This window comes from Candida theae, assembly GCF_024610275.1.
Source record: "Candida theae strain CBS 12239 chromosome Unknown scaffold1, whole genome shotgun sequence".
In the NCBI taxonomy this organism is placed as follows: domain Eukaryota; kingdom Fungi; phylum Ascomycota; class Pichiomycetes; order Serinales; family Debaryomycetaceae; genus Lodderomyces; species Lodderomyces theae.
This window is the reverse complement of record NW_026261439.1, coordinates 233,522-251,689: the sequence shown is the minus strand read 5'-3', so window position 1 is coordinate 251,689 and position 18,168 is coordinate 233,522. Positions and strand designations below refer to the sequence as shown.

General features: G+C 40.1%; 7 protein-coding genes across 7 annotated transcripts; 3 read left to right on the top strand and 4 right to left on the bottom strand. All coding sequences in view use genetic code 12, as the record gives it.

The window, feature by feature from the left end:
* Positions 1-159: 159 nt before the first annotated feature.
* Positions 160-1,845, top strand: PEA2 (Pea2p; the record flags this gene model as incomplete). Its single annotated transcript, XM_051752656.1, has 1 exon — positions 160-1,845. The coding sequence occupies one exon, from the start codon at positions 160-162 to the stop codon at positions 1,843-1,845; it is 1,686 nt and encodes a 561-aa protein (XP_051608264.1).
* A 271-nt stretch (positions 1,846-2,116) lies between these two features.
* On the top strand, positions 2,117-5,959 carry KGF57_003254 (uncharacterized protein; the record flags this gene model as incomplete). The annotated part of the gene is made up of 1 exon (XM_051752655.1): positions 2,117-5,959. One exon carries the CDS (start codon positions 2,117-2,119, stop codon positions 5,957-5,959), a length of 3,843 nt encoding a protein of 1,280 aa, XP_051608263.1.
* A 112-nt stretch (positions 5,960-6,071) lies between these two features.
* KGF57_003253 (pseudouridine synthase) lies at positions 6,072-7,490 on the bottom strand (the record flags this gene model as incomplete). Its single annotated transcript, XM_051752654.1, has 1 exon — positions 6,072-7,490. The coding sequence occupies one exon, from the start codon at positions 7,488-7,490 to the stop codon at positions 6,072-6,074; it is 1,419 nt and encodes a 472-aa protein (XP_051608262.1).
* Positions 7,491-8,618: 1,128 nt separating this feature from the next.
* On the bottom strand, positions 8,619-10,382 carry RME1 (Rme1p; the record flags this gene model as incomplete). The annotated part of the gene is made up of 1 exon (XM_051752653.1): positions 8,619-10,382. One exon carries the CDS (start codon positions 10,380-10,382, stop codon positions 8,619-8,621), a length of 1,764 nt encoding a protein of 587 aa, XP_051608261.1.
* A 2,097-nt stretch (positions 10,383-12,479) lies between these two features.
* Positions 12,480-13,168, top strand: KGF57_003251 (uncharacterized protein; the record flags this gene model as incomplete). The annotated part of the gene is made up of 2 exons (XM_051752652.1): positions 12,480-13,057; positions 13,117-13,168. 2 exons carry the CDS (start codon positions 12,480-12,482, stop codon positions 13,166-13,168), a joined length of 630 nt encoding a protein of 209 aa, XP_051608260.1.
* A 479-nt stretch (positions 13,169-13,647) lies between these two features.
* On the bottom strand, positions 13,648-15,330 carry AGP3 (Agp3p; the record flags this gene model as incomplete). Its single annotated transcript, XM_051752651.1, has 1 exon — positions 13,648-15,330. The coding sequence occupies one exon, from the start codon at positions 15,328-15,330 to the stop codon at positions 13,648-13,650; it is 1,683 nt and encodes a 560-aa protein (XP_051608259.1).
* A 2,468-nt stretch (positions 15,331-17,798) lies between these two features.
* KGF57_003249 (H(+)-transporting V0 sector ATPase subunit e) lies at positions 17,799-18,074 on the bottom strand (the record flags this gene model as incomplete). Its single annotated transcript, XM_051752650.1, has 2 exons — positions 17,799-18,009; positions 18,067-18,074. The coding sequence occupies 2 exons, from the start codon at positions 18,072-18,074 to the stop codon at positions 17,799-17,801; spliced, it is 219 nt and encodes a 72-aa protein (XP_051608258.1).
* Between the last annotated feature and the right edge of the window lie 94 nt (positions 18,075-18,168).

The following is an 18,168-nucleotide window of genomic DNA, read 5'->3' as shown; positions in this document are numbered from 1 at the left end:
AAACCTCCATTCGGCAAGTTACTACGTACTCATTTACAAGAACAGATTAATAGAGTGGATCACACCTCGCATTTCAAAAGGAGTAACGTCTTTAAACGATTAAATCCCATGCCTATTTAAAGTTTGACAAGATTCCCAGAATAACAAATCAAATAAGTGATGATAAACACACACGAGTTCAACCAACAGTCACCTTTCAAGCAAACACAGTGCGGTTCTGCAAACAGCTACAACCTCACTAATACTACTCAAGATTTAGTGAAGTTTCAGTTACAAGAACAATACAGATCTTCTTTGAATGTAGGTTCTGAAAAACAGCAGGGCCTGTCTCAAAACCAATACCCCTTGCAGGACGCATTTAACCATCACTTGCAATCAAATGCTTCATTATACCCTTCCTTGACAAATAACGTACCAAGCTTATCTTCGACGCCCACCTCCACGGATGACGATGAAGAAGGCGACAATACATCCTGTCTTGACTCATTTTTACAGTCAACCAAGCCAAACTATGTGAATTTGAGAATATTGGTTGAAAACGCAGCCTTTGACTCAAGTCAATTTGGCAAAGAGTCAATACTACCTTTATATGAAGTTCAAAAGCTAAAACAAAAAGTTGAGGAGAAATTAGAGTTGCAACAATACTTGCTTTCCAAAATTGCCTTATCCCAGCAATTCATCAATGAAGTCATTCATAAAGAAGGTGTGGTGGAGTCTGAAATTTTACTACGAGTCATTAAAACCTTGTCTTCATTGCAATCAAAGTTATTATCCAACAATAAGGAATTAGACGATGCTAGAGAAAAAGTCAACAACCACAACTTGTCGTGCATGCTTCTAGGCTATATCGAGGATGTGAAGCGCAACCGTTTTGATGGACAGCATGTGTCAGAAGGCTACTTGGATGAAGACCAGACGGGAAAATTTTCAAATTCAGTCACGTCATCACCAACAAGACGAATCCATACTTCTCCTAAACTTTATGAGTCACTCTCAGCACATCTTGCTAGTATTGCCGTTCAAAGAGATGTCACACTTGCTCCACCTCCTCCACCCCCTTCTTCTCCTGAAGAAGATCTTGACACCAAGGTCCAGTGGTTACAACAATGCATTGACGCCATACTTTTGAAGCCCGTGACGTCACAATCAACGGAAGATACCTCTTCAATTGCCAACAATTCAATGTTGGAAAAACTGCTCACGACATCTTCCTCCTCAGATACAAATAAGACTCTTACCGAGTATAAAACAGCCTTGACGGATTTGAAATTTTCCTATCAATACTTGGCCAAGGAATATGAGCTTTCAAGACTTAGTTCGTCAAGGCTCATTCAAGACTACAGAAAGAAACTTGACAAGTTGGAGAAGGACAAAGACGTGACTGATCTGAAGTCACACCGCAGCTCTTACTCGTCGTCAATGCCTCTTGGTAACTCCGATTCCATTGAGAACAAAGATAAAGAGATCACAAAGCTCCGTAAAGAGCTCCATTTGCTAAAAGTTGATCATATTGGAGCCTCCAAACGATCTTCTATGGCAACGCCGTTGAAGTACAACAGTGGCGAATTTTCGTCACCGACGCGTACCCTGGGTAAAAGCTCAAACACTAGTGACGAGGACGACGTGGCACGTCAAATTCTGTCTACTGTATCGAGGGGAACTGCAGCAACAACGTCTGCAAGTGGTGTCAGTAATAGCATATTGAGGAGCGAATTTAAGAAAATAGTCAGTGAGATGCAAGATTTCTACGAACAGGAGTTGGCAGAGGAGCGGATGATGCGAAGGAAAGTAGAGGAGGAGTTCAACCAGCTCAAGAAAGGAACATATGAGAGAGAGAGTAGTTAGGTATAACGATGTCATTATTTGTATATGTTGTTTTCAGTACAAAAAAAATTGTAATATATAATTCATCAATGATTACACAGACAAGACACGTCCTTGTCAGTACGACTCTGGCAACAAAGGAATGAGTCCTTCCAACAAGGGGCCCGTTTGGTTGTAAAAAAAAAAAAAAAAAAAAAAGGAGGTTGAGATGTGTACGCGATGTAGAAAATCAGTTCACATCAACTAAGCAGCCACACGAAAAGGCAACGCCGCCTACCCACATAGCAGCATCATGGGACGAAGAGAGAATGCGACTCCAGACAAACCTGCTCCTCTCCGAAACAATGCTCTAGCAACGGATATTGGCGAAATGTACTCTCTCGTCCTGGGTGGCTTAAACAAATCTGGGACTCAATCCGAGAGCAGTTCAACTTTGAAACTTTTGAGTCAGTTGCAACAGGAACCAAAACAAGAGGAAGGTGAAAAATTCCACCATGTATATAAGAGTGAATACATGTCATACGGAGATTTTGAGCCTAGACTGCCGTATCTCAAACATGATCAATCATCGACGTACCGGGAATATGATCGGTACCCTATTCACAGTGATCCCATGCCGAATGAGCAGAAAGAAGAATGCGAGAATTCAATGCAGGCATTGGATCTGCTGGCGGGCTCAAGTTCCAATTCTGAAACGGTGCGTGCTCAATTAGGAAATGTACAACAATTTGAGAAAGTGGCTACACGAAACCTATTAGCATTGGAAGATTCAAAACAACAGATGCCCTCATTGCTACAACCTCCGAAACCACTACTGACTTCTAAAAACTTTGCTGGCCATAGTGGCTCTGAGGATCCGGTGTCGCGAGTTAATATTGCACAGAACATAAAAGATATTTTGGCAAACATTTCAAACCTCGGGGCTATAAATAATGATGGAGTACCAAATGCAGCAACAACCATTGATTCTACGGGGAATAATTCAGGTGACGGGGATGGAGATGTACTGATGGCTACTTTAAACGATGACAGATCAGATCATCGTACCACGAATTTATTAGAGAATAAATCGATCGACGGGAAATTACCAACGCATGATCAACATCCTTTGAAAGAGCCAGAGGCTATGCTGCGTGATCAAGGTACAAGAGCTCCCCCACTCATGCCAGCAGAAAGCACTCAAAAATTGTCTGAAGGCAATGGCTCTATTGACACCGTGTCACACGCATTATCTGCTGGTCCAGTACATCCAGATAATGACCATTTTTCCTTGGAAACCTCACAAAAAACTACAAAGAGTGCACACCATCCGAATTCAAATGAAAGACATACTGAAGTACCTGCTGAGCAAAAGAGCCCTCATGGCAGCTATGCAACAAAGTCAAATCATACCTCGCGTGACAATAGTAGTGGGAAAGCTTTTAGCTTTGTAGTTCCGAACAGGGGTGAAGGACTTGTACGTTTCAATTCAGCCAAATTGAAAGAACATCTCACAGATCTGTATCAACCAATTTCGCCTTTCGAGCCAAACTCTACCATCAAACATAATCATAACCTAACAAGCTCGAATGCATCTGCTAAAATAAAGTCAAGCAAGGAGCAATTACAAAAGTATCTGCGTTTTGGCAAACAAGATTTGTCCAAAGGTGAGAGTTGGATATCTCAAACGGATGCTGGTAAATACACCAAGACTGATTCCCAACCCGAGAGACACTCACAAAGACCAAGCAGGCCACGTCTGTCCCTGGTAAAGGACAGCAGCAAAGGAGTCAATACTTATGGGTCCAATTCTTGGGTTCGTGAAGGGTATGAACCCCCTACTAAGAAACACAAGGTCGAACCTGGGATCACACAGCATGATTCTTGTAGGCCTAGTACCTATTCCAAATTTAAACATATAGCACTGCAGCTCAAACCAAGCAAAAGTAACAAGCAGTTCATTAGAGATCCGGTCAACACTTTCAAAGTATTTGGTAAACCTAATTTTCAAATGGTCCCATACACTAGCGATCAAGTTGAGAAGCTACTAAGTGAAAGTCTTTCCCATCCAGAATTGAAAGTTGCATACTTTGTCCAAAAATCTCAAGACTTGGTTCACAAAGCGCACGAGTCAAAAGTTGTTGATAAGTCGATGCAAAGTGTTTTCAATTATCAAAAATTCATCAAAGGTGCAATCAAGTGTTTGATGTTGGTTGTTAAAAACTACACAAGAGACTTGAATCCTCAGCAACTAGTATCGATATATTACAAGATTGCTAAATTGTACCTCAACGAGACGGAGAGCCTTGACTTGGCGGAAGCGTATGCAATCAAAGCTCTGAATGTGTGTCGAGACCATTCTTTCACTGAGTTTCAATTCTTTTGTGATTTGTTGATGATTGAAATCTATGAAAAATTTGACATTACAACGGTTGTTGGATTTGCACAGAGAAGAGTGGGCTTTTATGAAGAGTCAGGATTCCATGCATTAGCAACATGCTTGCAATTAGCGAGAATCAAGTATTTGTTGGTATCAGACGTGTCTCTTGCATTGGTTAATATGCAGCGATTACTCAAGGACCCCAAGTTACATCCAAGTATCAAGCAAATTACTGTTGTTTACTTGGCAGGCTTGCACAACTACCGTGGAGATCATGCGGCTGTTGTGGAATTACTTCGAGGGTTCGACATGAAGGTCACCCAACCATTTGCTGCCTATGTTTTAATGACTAAACTACTAGCAAATGTGTGTTTGAATAACACCCCTGAATCCAAATTTTTGCTCAAGGAGCTAATGCATATTTTGCAGGAAGGTGAGAAATTTAACTGGGGGGAATGGCTGATCAATGGGGATATCAAGTTTCATATAAAAGGTGAACTAGACGTGGAGTTTGACTTTGTTGTTTCGTGGTTGCCTGTTGTTGACTTCAAAATTATGTTGTATTTCTTGAGTGGAATTGCCTATTTACATTCTGTTGGAGATAAGTCCAAAGTTTGTTTCGAAAAGGCTTATTCGCTCATTGTAAATACACAACTGGATCTCAAATCGAATCGAAATTTGGCAACATACTTCACAGCCAATGATTCAAGGCAACGTGAGTTGAGGTTGCGGTATATTGGGTATTTGGTACAGTTTTATCAACAATGGCAATTCTTTGTCAATGACGATGCCAAGATTGTGTTTTTGAATGATTTTATGAATGCAAACAACAAGCTGTTTACGAGAGAGGAGTATGCGATGTTCAAACCAATGTATCCGTACATCAACTACATGTTTGCATTGTATTACCACGGCCGAGGTGATATTCAAGCTGCCAAGTTCTACTACTTGAAAGTGAAGAACATGACAAGTACTTTACTCGAGAATGACCCTTCTACTTCATTACAACAGATGAACAGTCGTCTTGGGGGGGATACCGTTTGTCCAAAAGGTTATTTCAATGAATTGCATGTTTATTCAACATTCCATTTGATCATTTTGTTAGATTACGAAGTCAATGAGATTATGCTGAAGAAGGAAACTGATGAGTCCCAATTGGCAGTGGGGAAATTCACAGCGATTAGAAACACTCTTTTTGATGAATTTTCAACTGGTATCAAACAGCCACCAAAACACGCCGACTCTTTCCAATACAATTTTGTCATTCACAACAAGCTTTTACGCACGACATTGGAGATCACTATAACTTTTCTTCAAGATATCAGTCCCCATTTGACCATTAAAGATCTCAGACTGATGTTGGTGAAACTTGGCGACAAGACCACTTTTTATTTTGTTTCGTTTATTGTGACGTATTTTTTGATTAAGACTTCAGGAACGAGTGAGAAAACTCGGTTGATTGAGCTGTGCTTCACTGTGTTGCCCAAGTCGAGAACAGAAACAGTTGAGACGTCCCTGGGTAATAAAGATCAAGTTTCCATTTCCGAATCAGCGGATTCGTGTCGAGTTCTCTTGTTGCGTGAATTGATTGAGGTACATCAAAGCACTGGGTTGCATAACCAAGTGAATATGGAGAAGGCTCAATTGGAGAGATTGTACAAGTTATTGGCGCATAGGTATACCACGTTGGAAAAAAATGTCATTTGCGATCCAACTTTCAAGATCTTGTCACAAGTGAAATCGGAGAATGAAGATGCAGAGATGAAGGATGCTTGAGGTGTTTCTACATTACTCAAGTTTTCTTTTTTTTTTTTTCTTTTTCCTTTTTGTCAACCATTTACAAAAGTTTGTTGTGATAATATACAAATACGCATCTAGGTGGGTTTAATTACTCCTTTTTGGATTTCTTCTTCTTTTCGCTCTTGTCGTCATCACCATCCTCAGCCTTCCTCTTCTTCTCTTTCTTCTCCTTCTTTTCCTTCTTCTCTTTCTTTTCCTTCTTCTCCTTCTTGTCCTTCTTGTCCTTCTTTTCCGAATCTTCAACCTTGACTTCAACTTCTTCAATCAAAGTCTTTTTAGGTAATTGAGGCTCAGGTGCCACTAATTTTGACTCTGGAACAGCTGGAGCTGGTTGTTCATCCAAATCATTGTACTCCTTCTTCCAAGTTTCTGGTGTGTTTTCATTTACTCTTCCGTATTTGTCCAATTTTCCATCGGCCTTCAATTGTTTCTTCTTTTGTGCAACCGGACCCAAACCCCATCTTCTTGGATAAGTGTCTCTTTCCATGATACATCTCTTGACCTTGGCAACGACACCATGATCACATCCTTGCAAATCAACAGTGGTCATTTGAGCAATACCAATGGCAATGGCTTCACCTTTGGTTGTGATCAAAACAACCTCGTCATACAATTCAATGCCTTCTTCATATCTCAATAAACCGGGTATCATCAACTTGGCACCGTAACATACAGAGTTGACGGCTGAGTCTTTGACTACAATTCTCTTGTAACCCACCAACAAAGTTTCCAATGGTTGGATAATCTTTCTCAAGTAAGATTCATCTCTAGTGTTATCGTAAACGTATTGAGCATCCAAAACATCGTGCAAAGTCACCAAGTTGTCCAGCTCACTCATGGCACCAGAACGCACACGACGCAATTCTTGCATATGACCACCGACACCCAACAACATACCCAAATGGACACACAATGTTCTCATATAAGTACCAGCTTCACAAGAAGCCCAAAACACACCCAATCCTCTCTTGTTATCGAATTCAATCAATTTGGAATCGTAAACAGTCCTAACTCTCAATTGTCTCTTGACTGCTGAAATCAATGGTGGTCTTTGAAACAAAGCACCAGTCAAATTCTCCAACGCTCTATTCAACTCCTTTGGATCCTGCAACTGATCGTGCAACCTAACAATACACACATACTCCTTACCTGCACCTTGTTGAGACTTGACCAATCTAGTGGCACGATCAATACAAACAATCAAACACCCAGTAACCTTGGGGTCAAGGGTACCTGAATGACCAGTCTTTTCAACTCTCAATATCCTCTTGATCCAAGCCACGACTTCATGCGAAGATGGGTTGGATGGTTTATCCAAGTTGATAACACCAGAAGAAACATATGACTTGAGGTCTCTACTGTTTGGTGAAGAACCAGCCGGGATGGGGGTATAGTGACCCGATCTAACGAGAAGTTTATCGTAGTTTTTCAATAAAAGTGGCCACTCCGAAGTGTTATTTGATGGAGTCACGCTCTCTGGCTTGATTTGAAAATCCTCTTTTGACATTGTGTTTTTAATGTGGAGAAGAGTATATATCGCTGCTGAGGGTTCAAGATTAACGATGGGACTGAAAATTTAGTTGCAGTTTTTTTTTTTTTGCCCATTTTCCTTTTTCAGATGAGCTCGCACGAAGCAAAAAATAAAAAAAAAATAAAAAAAAAGAGAGAGAGAGAGAGAGAGAGAGATTTGTTCTCCATGAGAGCGTAACTATATGCAGGAAAGTATAATATCCACAGACCAGTAATATACATGAAAGACGGATCAAGGTGCCCTTGATTTAACTAGACATACATATTGCGATGCTGTACAACGATTTCAAGGGGAAAGTCGAAAAAATGATCTTCAATTAAAATGACTCTAACAAGAAGCTCAACGAGCAAATCTGAAAGTTGCATGATGTATCATGTGCGTATGAAATCAGCACTGTCGAGATGCAGCAATGACTGGCTTTTATTGCAAAAACCCTTGGCCAGGTTAAGGAAACAACAGGGGTTCATTCACAAAAACACAAGATCGGACCAAATTCTGTCCATATCAAATACTCATCAACGCTGGGTACTGAGCGTAAGGCAGGCGATGTGATACCATGGAAAGAGGAGTGGAAGGATATCTTGTATGACTTGGTTTTCTGTGTATTTTTTTTTTGTTATCCTGCTTTGTGGGATCTGCTAGCCGCTTCTGCAACATTTCCAATATTGCAAGTAGAACCAATTAGAATTAGCAGTAGCTACGAAATGTACTTCCCTTTATTCAAGCTCTCGTATAATGTATTTAAGGTAAGGAACATTCCAAGGTCCCTTGACCTTGTCTGCATAGGGAAGTTTCGGTTGAGAGAGCAGTCGTGTAGAAGGGCAAACGCGCATGTTTGTTTTGCAACTATCACCAGCATAATATGGAATCTACAATGTGCACCCCTTGACACATACTACAGCCTTTGGTGGACAAAGTGTTCAATCTACAAGAGCAAATGACTGGCATCACAGAGAAGTGTGAAATTTAAATCCAAACTATAAACTTTTTCTAGCCAAGCAAGTAGCATCACTATTTTGTTACCAGCGTTGTTAACGGGCCTATTGGAACGCACGGCTTGCTCAACCCAAAATCACATATGATGAAAGTTATCCTCTCACGAACTTAGTTGGACAATCTGCTTCTTTTACTCACGCGTGAGCAAACTTCACCCTCAGCAATCGCCTGACTATCTAAATCGCTACCCACCTCATAACTTGCCACCTTATTAGCAACATCAGCATTCTCAATTTCATCTTTATCAACAATAACCACCTTTCTCTTGACACCTTTGGCAGGACAATTACCATGAACTAAATTGAGATGTCTGTTCAATGAATCACAGCGATAAAAAGCCTTACCGCAACCTTCCCTACTGCAAATAAACAAAATACTCTTGATTTCATTTTCATATTGATGACAACTATATTTGACAAATCCATTCTTCAAATGCTCGTAATGCACATGATGTTTCAATTCAGCTCTCTTTTTAATTCCTAGGAAATGCATAGGGCACTCCTTCACGGGACACTTGAACTTTCTTGTGGTTGCAAATTTAGTGCATGTGAAGATATCCAAATTGTTAATCATGGTGTAGTAGTTTCCCTTTGATTCGTCTTTGGATAAATACTTTTTGTCAGACTCAGTCATCTTGATCTTGCAAATGGATGATTTAGTGTACTGGTCAAAGAATGCTTTCTTATAATCCTCCAATCTCGAAGCTTCAACACCCAAAGTGGCGCCATTATAAAACTGAGAAGAGTCTGTCCACTTTATGGGTGCGGTAAGTTCACTAGTGGAGATGGCCTTGCCAACATCAGCTTCATCAGAATAATCGCTGTCCTCGGGTTGAGCTAAAGGACTGTCACCAGAAGACACGTCAGCATGTGATACTGGTGTAGTTTTAGGTGCAACAGGAGTCTCAAACGTATTCGGAGGGGCTGGAGTTGTTGCAAATTTAAACATTGACAACTTGTTCAACTGCGGCGTAGACAATCTTGATAAGGAGTAGTGTCTTGGTGAAGTTGATGGAGGAGCTGACATCGCCATGACACAGTCACGAATAGTTGAGCCTTCTTGTTGAGTTAAGTCCAAAACACCCTCATTGTCATCATCAATAGTTTGATTAAACACATTTTGAATGTTATCAAGTAATCCTCGCTTGAGTTTGAGGTGTATTGGTGCGGGCTGATGGCAGGTCAAACTGTTTGATTGCAATTCCTTTGGACATATTGAGTAGAGTCCAGTTTCGTGAGACTCTTCCATGTCGGCATCCACATCCATTTCAAAAGGCGACACTCGGTACAATGCAGGTGTATACCTCAAGTCTTGCTCAACCAACGAGTACAAGTCACTAGCAACACCAATTTGACTCAATTGTGACTGTTCAAGTGCCTTGTGTGGATTTTGGTACATTTGTGAGACTGGCAACGAGGAAACAACAGTGTTGGCAGATGCCAATGACTGCGAGCTTGAGGGATTACTTGGTGACTCTGCTACTTCGCGTTTGCTTTTGTCTCTATCCTCAGTATACGACTTGAATCCACTCACACTGTTTGGGAAACTTGTGCTCGATTGGGAGTGGTGGGGATTGGGAAATCCTATGCTGACGTTGTCCTTGGTTCCAAAGATTACACTGACTGGTCTTACCTGAGACATTTCGACAACATCACTTGTTTGTGGTTTGGGGGTGTGGGCAATCAATTCGTTCAACAAAATGGCTGATTGACAAGTGAGACTATGGCCATTTTCCACTGATGATACCCGAACAACAACTTCATCAATACTCAAACTTGGAAGAGAGCCTCTATTCTTTTCCGAATGGCTAACTGGACTATCCTTTTTGACGTTGGAATGATACGATTGCCAAATGGCAGCTAGTGGAGACATAAGGTTTCGAACGATGATGCCCTAGTGATACCGTTTATCAGCAAGATATGAATGAACACAGAGTATGAACTAGCCGGGGTGTGTAACGGTGACTGTATCCCCCCTAGTGATGCATTATTCAAGTGGAATCGAACTTTGTGTTGTATCGAATGTGTGACTGTTTTGGATACAAGAGGGCACACGATAACAAGGGTCTGCGATTTGGTGCATATTTATAGCTGAAATTTTTTTTTTTTTTTTTCGTGGAGTATTAAGACGCTGTTAGTGGAGAAACTTCAAAACATCTAAAGGAGAGCTGGTGATGAATTGCAGTATCAAAAAGTGAATGAGTAAGTTTACACATCAGGGGAAGGGGGAGAGGTGTGTCCAGTTGCTTAAAGGGAGTGCTAGAAAGAGGGGATGGAGTCTTGTTGTCTACAACCAATGTCGGTTGCAAAGTGAAGAATGTGTTGTTCTCTGTTTGAAAGGAAAAAAAAGAAAAATCTGGGGTAATGAAGATGAAAAAGATGATGAAGAAGATGATGAAGAAGATGATGAAGAAGATGAAGAAGATGAAGATGAAGTAAAGAGAGCATGTATACCCGTTGAGTATGTTTTGTGTGAACCCCGAGATGAGAAACGACCCACGGTTGGTCTGATTGAATTTCTCTTCCTTTAAAGGTTGGATGGTGGTGTGCAAAGTTGTTGTACTGATATACTAAAGTCTCTCACTATACACACAGAGAAACACACCACCGCTTTCACCAGCTTTATTGTGTAGTTGTTCCCGTTTGTCATGATCTCCGTGTATGCATATCCTTACGATTATCAAACTCTAACAAACTGCATCTTTCCTTAATTTGAGCTTCACAAATTGCCGTTTGTACATAGAGTGAAACTTTCGTATACACCGTATGCCTTGTATGAAAGTTTGAAGGGCCCTATGATTCAGCCATACTGACACACGACATAATGTTAGCAATCTTTCCTATACCAAAATGTGTCTCGTCTGTTTTTTTAGTTTATGAGTCAACTGGTGACATGTAATCAGCTCATTTCTTTTGTTTCAGCCCCACAAACATTCAACTGAAAAGAAAAGAAAAGAAAAACAAATGAGGAGAAACTTCGCAAATTATGCACCACCTACAAAGTGATGCCAAAAAAACAAACAAGTAGAACGCAGAGTGACCCGAGTTTATCAACCAGAGAGGGGAGTGTTAAAAAAAAAAAAAAGACTCGCGTTGTAGCATTTGTATTTCTCATTCTGTGGTCTCGATTACTTGGCGGCTTGTGTGAAATGAAATGCGGGCCAAACGTTCTCTTGAATGAAACTACATAACGTAAGTAAGGAGTCGAGCTTGAGACACACAACGAAATGAATAGTCGACACAAAGTTCAGTGAGAAGGGAGTCATGTACCCTTTCTCGTATAAGGGCTATGTAACACACAAGAGCAATCTTCTCATGGGTGCAGTAACAGGTGCAATCTGGTCCATGGTTTTTTGGCAATTTCATTAAAAGTGATGTCTGCAAGCAAACCACATCAAAGGAGTACTAAAGGAGTCACTTTTGGCTGCTAAACACATGGCTTTGTGTCGTATATTTCTTCTGCAGTTTCTTACAAAACACGCTTTGGAAAATGTTTAAAGACAATGCCTATCAACGAGTGTACAATTCTGGTCATTCATCAAAGTCTTTACTATCTTGTTAATTGTATAGATTGGTCCTTCATTCAACTTTCTAATGGGTGCGTTGTAGAGTGTACTGACTACCCAACAATAATATTTGAAATGAGTATCCCTCGTGTGAGCAATTTCTTGCTACTTCTAAAGGAAAAACACAAATGAAAAAAAAAGAACAAAACAAAAAAAACTTGCCCCTCTAAAGTGGGAAGGTTGGTGTTAGTGTGTGTTGTGTTCTTTTCTTTTTTTGAGGAAAGTTATTTATGTTGCACTTCTTTTGGAGGTGCCTTGGTTCACCAGTCTAAGTAAGTTGCGCTTTGCGCTACCCTCCACGCGTCACTGTTGACAATGCGGCACTAAACTTTAAAATTTTCGGTGTGCAATACCATGCGTATATATATCGCCATTCAACTCAATTCTACAAACTCTTGTCACAAATGTGTATTACTTCATTTTCAAAAGTTACTCAAATGAGGAGCTTGGACAACAAGTGGCTAGAGCAAGAGGCCCGCAGCATTACTCAACATTCCAGTATACACCGAGAAGAACCTACTGAAGTTGAATATGAGACTTTTATCGATGAGAAAAGATCAAGTTCCCATATGGATTTAGAGGCCCAGACCTACAACGTACATGTTGATCATTTATTTGAAATTGCCGAGCTGATTGTTGCCTTGAAGCATCGAAAGTTTCGAATCTGCGCGGATGCAGTAATGGGGCTGTCACCTGTTGTTATGTTAATATTCTTCTGGTTCCTTATACATGCATCAACTATGGCGGATTTAGCACACTATTTCAAGTGGTTGGAAGCTTTTGTATCTCTTGTGCATCTAATGGGATTTGGTTTAAATTTACAGTACTACAGGACCACTGTTGCTGTTAAGAACTTGAGAGACGGGGTCAACTTGAACAAACATGATATTTGCAAACTTGGAACCATTCCGAGATTAATTGTCGGTGCAGTGTGTTTTTCAGTATTATTTTCGATACTCCACGCTTTGAGCTGTCTTGACGAGTATGTTCTCATGTGGAGAACCCAATTTATCGTGGCATATCCGTCTTACTTATTCATAGTTACGAACTTTGTATTCCCAAAAACTTTTCGATGGCCGAGACTTCGCCATGAGGTTAGAAATAAGAACGTGGAAGAACTATTACAAGAATTGATTCAAGAAAAAAAGGGGGGAGGGGCGATATGCACTCAAAAGCTTGAGTGGAAATGTTACTCACCAATTATGATGCAAGACTACTGTCATTGATGAACAACATCCTATTATCACAACCAATTCCGAATGACGAGAATGGCTTCCAAATGATTCTTTCTTGATTACTAGTTTTTAAAAGTGTAATACATTTTCGATAAACCCAAAACAATTCTCTTACTGACTAGGAAAAATATTGTTGTCCAGTTTTCGTAGTGGTTGATTTGATTTATTCAAACTCACAGGAAACGGTGCACTCTCTCTTGTGACAATACATTCTACACGTTTTTATTTCTAGTATTAAATACGATTTCCATTGTCTTGTAAGTAAAAAGAACTAACTATAGTTATAAAAGGTCAAAACAAGAATTGAACTAAACAGCACTCTAACTCCCCTCCCATTCTAAAACAATTCCCATGGCTTCCACTTGATCTTGTGGCCGTCACCAATTGGAATGTCGACACCCTTTTCGCCATCTTCAACAAAATCTGAATCTTGTCTTCTTCCCTCATCCAAATCGACTTCACTCAAGTTGACCCACTTGGATTTGTGCCACAATTTGAAACTAATAAAAAATACGAAAAACACTGGTAACAAGATGTAAGCATCAACAAAATCTTTTCCGGAAAATGGCTTAAACGATGACCATCCTTGAATCAAAGCCAAGAAAATGTTTAGAACGACACCGGCAATGGGTAAAATAGGGTACCATAACCCCTTATAAGGCAATTCATCAGTAGATCTTCCTTGCAACTTCATGGCAGTTCTGAAACGTAATTGGTAGAAACAAACATTACCCCAGACGATAAACACTGCAACACCGGAAATGTTGACAATATAACCATAAGCTTTGGCTGCACCTGTGCTCTGATTCATCAAGGAAATTAATCCAAACAAATTCATAAGGATAACTGCGGCATAGGGTACACCTTGCTTGTTGACTCTCTTCAAAATAGCTGGCGCACATTTTTCGTTTGCCAAGTGCACCATTGCTCTTGATCCAGTGTAGATTGATGAGTTGATGGCGGAAACACAAACAGCAACAATGAATGCATTGACCAAGTGAGCACCACCTTCCCATCCAGCTCTTTGAATAGCAATAGTCATTGGTGATTTCAAGGCTTTGGTTGATTTACCCAATCTGTCATCGTTGTAAGGAACAGTCATACCATAGAATATAGCAATACCCATGTACACCAACAAAATACGCCAAAATGTTTGTCTAATAGCATTTGGAACGGCTCTACTTGGGTTTCTAGTCTCAGCAGCACAAACAGCAACAATCTCGGTACCACTGTAGAATGTACTGGCAAAAGTGAAACAACTAGCAACTGACTTGAATCCGTGGGCAAAAGCACCTGGGTCATTCCAGTAATGGAAACCAAAAGCCTTGTGTCCCTTTATACCACCAGCGGCGTATACAATAGAAAATATGTAAAACGCCACCAATCCCAAAATCTTGAACAATGCCAACCAAAACTCAACTTCCCCAAAAATGGCGACACCCAAGAACTGAAACAACAAAAACGGAAGCCATAAAATCAACACATATGCATAAAGCGGCACTTGTGGACCCCAAAATTGTAATATACTGGCAACCGAGTTGTACTCATTACTCAACACTGCAATCCAAATAATTACATACATCCAACCGACACTGGCACCCCACCCGAAATCAACAAACTTGATACCCAACGTTGAAAAAGCACCACCAGATGGATACAACGTGGCCAATTCACCCAATGACTGCATCATAATGAATGCAATGACTCCAATTGCAGCAAATCCAATCAAGATAGCCGCAGGGCCCTCTGCCAATGCACTTGAAGCACCAACAAGAATACCAGGTCCAATGATACCCGCGAGCGCCATCAATGACAAATGACGCTCCTTCAAACCGTGTTTTAAACCACGATCATCCACTGACAGGGCCGAGCTGGTGGTGTTGTATTGCAGCGATGTACTTTCATTACCAACTAATTCTGCTGATTTTACCAGTTGGAAAGTATCTTTGTTGTGATTGTTGATATCGATATTGTTTGGATACTGCTCGTGTGATGGCGAATGTTCAAACGGCTGCGACATTCTTCCCTAGAAATTTTTTCAAAAAAAAAAAAAAGTATGTTGTAATGGTTTGCTCTTGTCGACTATATGACAAGTGATGTATAATTTGGTTGAAAGGTAGATATTTTGGAAAGAAGGCAGATGGAGGGAGAAAGAGATTATAATAAATAAGTGAAGCAAAGAGGCATCTACTTATATATATATATTCAGTGTTATTAGCTATTGTTTGCGGATAAGGCATTTTGAAAGGTACTTGTTTTAGTGATATGGTTTTAAAATTAAAATTGACTGTGATGATGCAATATAAAAGAAAAGAAAAAAAGAAACTAATTTTTCATCTTTGTGCACAAATTGCCAAAATGAAATATTAACTCCCCCCTCCCCCATCTGCAAAACAAACAAGCAAACAAACAGAGAAAAAAATAAAAAATAAAAAAAGAAAAGGAAAAGCCTCTCTTCCGTAATCATATTATGCAATTTATTTAGCGAAAGTTCCTTTTACATATAAACTTTTATAGTCATATCTCATAACGATATTAAATGGACTCAAAGTTGGGGGGGGTTTCGTTTGTTTTACCTGATTCGTTCTTCAATTGCTACGAATAAGAGTCGGGCTTTTTACTCTCGCAAGTTTAGCCGCCATGATTGGAAAAAAAAACCAAAAAGAAAATAAAATAAAACTGCCGCCCCGACAAGTTTAAATGTGGATTACATAAACACAGACTATTTTTCGAATGTTCTAATTGAAGATACTCTCTCTACTAAACTATAGAGAAGCCATTTACGGTATTCACTGTTGCGGCTGATTGGTTTTGTGTGGACGACGAACATTATCCGTCCTAAACATTTGGAGCACCACAGTTGTTTGAGGCGTCAAATAATTCTGATTGTTTGAGAGCCACCAATACCACACAAAACGGAAGCACTTTGCAAATAAGGCGAGTCTTAGCCATTCTTTCCTCAATACTCTGTACCTTAAGCCACTGTTAGCTTCTTTGACGTACTTTTGCAAGCAGGAATCTCTGCATTATTGTGAATTGTAGTTGCGGAAACTGGGCCTAGCAAGGGTATCACTCTTCTACCTATTGACCCCTTTGATCTGAAATTGCGCTAAGCTGATAGACCACCAGAAGCGACTACACCCCTTTTGAGTGTCTAGCAGAAAGTGCTTCAATGATGATAATTAGATCACGTGAAATGTGGCAAACCAAAAAAACTGTGGTTGCAAAACTAATTTATGCGGCATTACTTAAATAAAACAGAGACAATAAAGGTCGTGCAAATTATCCCAATAACAGAAGGCAAAGAAGAAAAAAAAAACATAATAATATAAAAAAAACAAGGAACAGGAGATCTAAAATTGTAAGACACAATAACTCACCTTGAGCTATTTATGCAAGATTTTGTAATATACGGAGGACAACCGGGGAGCCACAGTTTTTGTATACTAGCTTCCTTGAAAGATCAGATGGTTATTTCATGCTGACCTTGAGAAAATAACAGGCTCCGTAAAACTAGGAAAGTTCTCTATACCGCAAAGTTGTGTATTGTGATTTCGTTACGTCTCCAACTGACTTTGTAGAAGTAAATGCACATAAATTGCAGTTGAATATCTTCTGCTGTGTGCCGGGGCTAGGATTCTCTCAATGATGAGCAGTTTCAACTGACTTACCTCCTCGATACATGCGTTCTTTTCATTAACATTCCACTTCCCCTTGATGCGCTATTTAGCCGAGGAAGTACAAGCGCAGGATGCTTTGTCGCGCGATTTTCTGAAATGTCGCGAAAACAAGTAACACGACATCGCATTCTCGTCATTCTCATCAAAACGAAGCGTAGAAAAATTTTCACTGGCAAACCTCTCCTTCTCTTCTTCTTCTTCTTCTTCTTCACACGCTCCTGTTTCTGCCCCAAATTTGCTTTGCATCCGTCGAATTATGGGTTCTGGTGATGGAGAAGATTAAGCCATGAAACCGGGCTTTTGCTTTTGATACTTGTATTGGTTTGGTTTCATGGATCGTGTGGATGGCTTTGTATCCATCGTGTGGCTCTCGAGATAATCTTAGCATGTCACGAGAGCCTGATCGGTCCCACTATATTTTTTTTGTCTTTTATTTTTGAAAATGCACTGCTACAACTGTAGAGGTTATCTGCAAGTGCAGTTTCTAGTCCCGAGCGATCTTTATTAAGAGAGAATAAGACGATTCGTTTGTTGGAGGTCACATTACATGGATAGGCAATTGTAGATTTTACTAAATTGGTGCCTCTACCAAATCAAATTAAACTACAGACTAAACTCAACCGGTCTGAAACATTGGTAAATCTCTTAAGTTCCTTCGCTAAAAATGCACGTTTGAATAATTCTGTTTATATTCGCAACCTATTTCACATTATTGATGATAAGGTTGACTGTCTTCAAAGCACTAGCGGCCACTCAAATGTAACGCTCTGTCGTAGCTCTTTTCCTCTATACCTTTGGACGGTAATTCTCACTTTGTATGTTCTGGTCTCAAGTCCGACCTCCTTGGAGCCTCCAACGGATGTAATTGTGCCAAGTATGTAATTGCCCACATAAGATAACACATGGCTAATCCTAGTATTACCGATGATCTAAACACAGTTCTGTTTTCTTGCGGCGCAAATACCCATGCCAATGCCGAAAGACCAACAACAGCAATTAGTACGATAACAACTGTATACCTGGGAGGGCGTTAGTACATTAATCCAATTTCACACCAGAGTACACCAGATACATACCCGCTCATTTGGTGAATTGATTGTCTGTAGTTGATATGTAAATGATGAAGTGAAAGCTTAGCAAAGGCTCGTCTTGCGTGTGTTGATGATAATCAGCGGATT